The following is a 6063-nucleotide window of genomic DNA, read 5'->3' as shown; positions in this document are numbered from 1 at the left end:
GACTATTGTTTAAATATCACCACTATAAATCCATTTCTCAGTTTTAGATTATTTAATTTAAACCATATCAAAGTAATCAAACGTCAAAATACAGGTTTCCTAATAGAATTATTTGCAATGTTAGACCATTTTAGAATTTTGATTCAATTAAATTAAAAATGCAGTTGTAATGTCTAAATCCCTTAAAGAGGCGAGAGCAATATACATAAAATATACTTTTGCTTCATACCGTGTTTTGGTGGTAATACAGTAGTATCATAGGCTACTTTGTTGCCCTATAGGCCTAACTATCTGAGATCTGACTGTAACCTATGTCAGGCAAGTTTTCTTCCAGTAGTATGATTCTACCTTAAAACTCTTGGGCTGGTTTATTTCTGGTCTGATCGTGCATCTGTTCTGTGTGTGTTTGGACACAATCTCCTCCCTCCATCAGCCCACCCCACCCACTTCCAGACTGTCAATGTGTCAAATGCAAATGAAGCCGCGGGGCCGTCAGGGGCCCAAACACCAAACAGTTGTTTGTTCAGTCTTTCTGTCTTGTCTGTCTGGCATCGGCAGTGTCTCAGACTGTCTGCACTCATTCAGCAGTGAGCATCAGTCGGATTCTCCTTTTGGGATGCTAGACATTATGAATGAAAAACCCGTGTAAAGAATACATACTGTCAAAGTAGTGCATTGTTCCGAGTCACGTAGCCTAGGCTACTTGTGGAACCTTGACATTGTAAATTGGGATCGATCTGTTTAACACGCCTAGAGTTCCTCCATTGTAACAAAGGGCAGCCATGGACTCATCGCTGGAGTTCTCGAACTCCCTGGGCAGCAGCATGTCATCGTTGCCAGCTCGGTGTCGGACCTTTAAAGTAATCGTGGTCGGAGACTCCGGCGTCGGGAAGACTTGCCTCTCACACCGCTTCTGTGCCGGAGAGTTCCCCAGCAGAACGGAGGCCACCATCGGCGTGGATTTTCGTGAGAGATCAGTCGATGTCGATGGGGAGAAAATTAAGGTAACGATCGAAACGGTTGTATATTACTCTTTAAAGCTCAACGCTCACCAAATCTTTGGATACAATATGCTTTACGCACGTTCGTGCGTAAAATAGATATACAGACATTACGCATCGCCGCATGTGTTGGTTTTACCGTTGTGGTCGATCGATCCGTTTATTTTGTGGGTGAAGTTTTTGGAGAAGTGGCACAATAAATTAAAAGAAACAGCCTGGTTGTGTTGCAGGCACGCCTACACTGGTAACATTATACAAATCATCAAATAATTTGTTACTGGAAAAGAAACCATCAGACCAAAAGACAAACAACTAACCTAATTAAGCACAGTAGAAAACAAAAACGCTACCCACTCCTACCAAGAAAGCACCCCTATAAAAACACAAGACTTAAACATTTACATTGTGTAACATTGGCCAGTCTTGCTGGAAGTGGAGAGAGGAAAGGAAACTCCACAGTAAGATTCTATGTTGATTCCAAACTATCTGGAAACCATTATTGCATTCCGACACGATCAGAGCAGAGCAGAGCACTATTCTATCATTTTTGGAGCGGTGAAACGCTCCCAATAGACAGGTATGTCCGTGGGTATGTGGCTGGCTGGCTGGCTGGCTGGGTGGGTGGGTGGGTGGCTGGCTGGCCCTGTCCGTAGCCTGGGCAATACCTTGAGTGGCCACACACAACACACTAGTTAAAGTTGTACTATGTAACTTTTTTTATAAAACAAATCTTAAAATTCTCCTAACTATTAAATCACAAAAGTTTTAGAAGATCCGCGCCGTGAATTTCAGCCTGTAAAGCCTTCTCTGTATGTAAACTGAGATCCTTGCCGTGGACCGGATCTCGCGCCAAAATTGCGTCATCACACTACCGGCCAATCACAGCGAGGGTTATACAACTGCCGGCCAATCACAGCGCATCTTGAAGTGGGGTCGCTATGGCAGCCATATTTGTTGTCGCCCGTTTGTACCATCCCTTCTCTAGGTAATTTCGCCTACCAGGCAGGGTGAAGGAGTCGTATCTCTGGAATTACTGAACGCACAGGAACAAGGGACCCCTTAAAAGATAGATCTCAGCGAGGTGGAGGCAGACGCGGGGGTCTGAAGGTACGAAAAACGTCCGAAAGACGCGGACGCGACCGCGGTTTGCTATAGGGCTAATGACCACTAGTTGGGCATCTTACACAGTATGGCTTTAAAGGAGGGGCGCTGTTTTGTGCAGGCCAGGCACACTCACCACTCACTCACAGGCACAGTTTACAGTTTACAGTTTAGGCATTTCACTCACTCACTCACATAGGGTACAGCTGCTCAAATTCACCGCTCCACTTCGAACCGAGGTTTGATTTTTATGGGATTAAAGGGATATTCCACTTTCAAAAAAACTTTTTGTCGTTGTATGGTCTAATCAGGCTTGTATGAACACCCTGAACAGTTTTTAATTTTCTTCATTCAGTATTTAGATATTTGATGTAAATGTTACTAGGCCCTCCGGCAGGCCCAGGCCCCAGGGCCCACACACACTCATTGTAACTTCAAACTCCATTTTAACCATGATAGATTAATTAAAAACACCCATTATTTTTTCTGGTGACTCATACTACCCTCCTAATACGTGAGCAGGCCGTGTTTTTTCCATAACGTTTTTCGTGTATTTTTAATAATTCTTTGGGAAAATGGAAACAATTAAATGCAATACAAATATATAAAAAATACATGAAAAACGTTATGGAAAAAACACGGTCTGCTCACGTATTAGGAGGGTAGTATGAGTCAGCAGAAAAAATAATGGGTGTTTTTAATGAATCTATCATGGTTAAAATGGAGTTTGAAGTTACAATGAGTGTGTGTGGGGAGAGGCCCTTGGCCTGGAGGGCCTGGTAACATTTACATCAAATATCTAAATACTGAATGAAGAAAATTAAACAAAAAGTTTTTTTGAAAGTGGAATATCCCTTTAAGTGCCTACCATTCGTGATTGTCAGTCAGGTATTTCCACGTTAGTTGACCAGTTCTTCTTTCCATGACATTGGATAACCACATGATAAAGGAAGCGTTAACTTGAATACTAAGGCTTTGTTTACAGGTTACAGTTAAAGTCGGAAGAATTTAAATCAGAATGTAAGAAAAGTTTCATTTTGTTGTTAGTAAAGGAAACAATATAAATCATTTTGTTAGTAGGCCTATACGTTTCTGTTTCCAACTCTACTGAACCATAATAATTAAATCATTTATACAATTACATGTTTTGCCATTTAGAGTGGGTTTGTGTCATGGTTTGCAAACAATCTATTCTATGGATTATGAAGGTCCAGTCACTCATCTGGATATAGGCTATAGTTGAATCATTAACAAATTAAGCTAAACATTCATACATAGACCTAGAGTAGGCCTACTTCTCTGCCAGTGTGTTTGTTACATTGAGTAAATTGGCTTTAATAGATTCGGGTGGATAATGATATATATTTTCTATTAAGCACAAGATAAGATCTCATAATAATCTCTTGTATTCCTTATTCCACAAGGAGTCCTGTTATAGACTTGTGACTTTCTAGAGGAGACTAAACAGTCATGGTTTTTGTGTTAGTCATGGTGTGTGTGTGTGGTTGGGGTGTCAGTGTTGCAATACTTCTTTTTTTACCCCCTGCCATATGCCTTCATATGTTTAACTTCCTCTCTGATTGTTTTGCTTGAAAACCTACTTTCTCTCCCTTTACCAATCCACTCATCACCCCTCAGCGCTAGATGTGACGAAGTGTCTATGTCCCTGGCTGAACTCCCCTAAGTTTGATTTTATCTATCCGATTTTATCTATATCTGTACCTTTTTTGGACTGATTTAGAATGTTTTTTTAGTTGAAACTGTGTTATTTTCGGAGATGACCGATTATTATTTTGGCCTTACTCTCTCTGTTTCTTTTACCCCACTCCTCCCCTTCCCCCATCAGCTCCAGTTGTGGGACACTGCTGGCCAGGAGCGCTTTCGCAAATCTATGATACAGCACTACTACCGTAATGTTCATGCTGTCCTCTTCGTCTATGATGTCGCCCATCCTGCCAGCTTCAGTGGCCTGTCAGCGTGGGTAGAAGAATGCAGGCAGAATTCTCTGGGCCAGGACATACCCAGGTAAATACAACGCCTCGCAAAGAGTGCCATGACAGAACATTTGTTTCTGGGGTCAACAGCAGGAACCTCAGCACATTACAGTTTCAGGGTGACGTCATCATAAGAAAAGACAAAATTGGCAGGATAAGAAATCATATTGGTTGTCTGTCTGAGCTTTATCATTTTAGCCAGGCGTAGGTGCGTGATTAAGAATTCAGAATAAAAAAAAAATGCTACACCATCTTAACTCTTTGAGTGCCAATCCCGAACTAGTTCGGCTTTATTAGCGTATCGTAGAGTGCCGATCCCGAACAAGTTCGGCTTTTTTTTTTTTTTTTTTTTTTTAAATTGAATTTTTTTTTTTTGAAATTTTGTTTTTGTTTTTTTGGACCCCATCAAATCTGGTGAACATGATTTCAATCGCGATTTTGCATGTTCCACCCCCATACAACCCCATCTAACATACAGGGCAGCCATTTTTGTTTACATTACATGTAAAACATAATGGCGATTATCTCAAGAATGCCTGAACGGATTTCCAATCGGATTTTTTTGTTTGAAAGCTGTGAACAAACTGCACAAATCCACTCCAATGCAATCCAGGATTGCATTGGATTTTTTAGAGCTCATTCTTCTCTGTTTTTTTCCCATGCATGAGGTGTGCAAGGTTTAATCATGGCTAAGTTGACGAAAATAAGGCTTCTAAAATGCTTGGTAGCCAATAGCTAACTTCAAGCTAACTTCATCCTCTTCCTGTACATGCACAAAGGAAAGTGTTCAGGCAAGTCATGGCTCCAGGGCTTGGGCATGCATTACCAGCATATCTCTATTATTCTCTGGTCACTGGGCGCCCTCTAGTGGTGATAGGCTGGCACTCAATGAGTTAAAACTTCAGAGAAAATTAGAGAAAAGATTAGAGAAAAGAAAAGATGGGTGTTAAAATGTTTTCATTTACTGCTTTCTATTGCATGCCCCCAGGTTGCAAATCAAAATCGTTAAAATCACTAAAATGATAGAAAGAAGTAAATGAAAACATTTTAACACTCATCTTTTCTTTATATCTAAAATATTGTTGTAAAAAAACAAAGTTGTCCTTTAAACTGATAATAGGCCGGGCATGTCCCCCAATATGTTCCCACCCTTTACTTGTTTTTTGTCCTCTCCCAGGTTCCTGGTGGGCAATAAGAGTGACCTTCGTGAGCACGGTGCTATTAGGTTGGATGGGCAGGTGAACTGGGAGTGGGCCCATACGTTTGCAGAGGCCCACGGCATGACACTGTTTGAGACTTCTGCCAAAAGCCCTCCAGACAGAGGGATGAACGGAAGAGGAGGGGACAAGAAGCCGATGCCATGCCATCAGGATAAGGTGGAGACCATTGTCATGGCTGTAGCTGCCAGGCTGGCTGCCAAGAGGAGGAGAACACCCTCAGTACTGTGCAGCAGAGCTTACAGCGGGTCTTTTAAATTACCAACAAAGAAGAAAGCAGAGAAAGACATGTGGGCCTGCACTTGCTGAGAATGATACCAGCGTACCCTTTCCCTTGAGTGAGTGAGAGTGTCTGTCTGACTGTGTGTGAGAGAGAGAGACTGTTTAGCTTGAACATACATACACAATGTACTGTGCATTCATTTATGACCAAATACAGCCATGAAGAATTTAACCCTTTTAAAGTTGAAATACATTTGATAATTGTTTTTGTACCTGAATAGCCAAATATAAAACCAATGTTCTTCATGGAACCATTTCAAATTTCCTTTCCTCTGATTCTACTTTGTATTTGTTAGAAATATTGTGTATATTTGTGATTTTATTGGTTGATGATGATCTGTGTCAAATAAAATAATGTTAATGTACTGTAACATGGCGGTAGGGATGGTTTTATCTGAAGCACCTTTCCTGTATCATGGGTGCCATCTTTTTTGCATGTCTGCTCGCAGTGGGAATCAAACCACAAAC

At 41.2% G+C, this 6063-nt stretch overlaps 1 protein-coding gene across 1 annotated transcript; it reads left to right on the top strand.

Moving 5' to 3' along the window:
* Positions 1-782: 782 nt before the first annotated feature.
* On the top strand, positions 783-5622 carry LOC308282232 (ras-related protein Rab-33B-like; the record flags this gene model as incomplete). Its single annotated transcript, XM_080722577.1, has 3 exons — positions 783-1004; positions 3949-4127; positions 5274-5622. The coding sequence occupies 3 exons, from the start codon at positions 783-785 to the stop codon at positions 5620-5622; spliced, it is 750 nt and encodes a 249-aa protein (XP_080578703.1).
* Positions 5623-6063: the final 441 nt, after the last annotated feature.

This window comes from Nannobrachium achirus (genome assembly GCF_963921795.1).
Source record: "Nannobrachium achirus genome assembly, chromosome: 3".
NCBI lineage: Eukaryota > Metazoa > Chordata > Actinopteri > Myctophiformes > Myctophidae > Nannobrachium > Nannobrachium achirus.
Note: the sequence above shows the minus strand (reverse complement) of the source record. Positions and strands in the feature narration are given on the sequence as shown.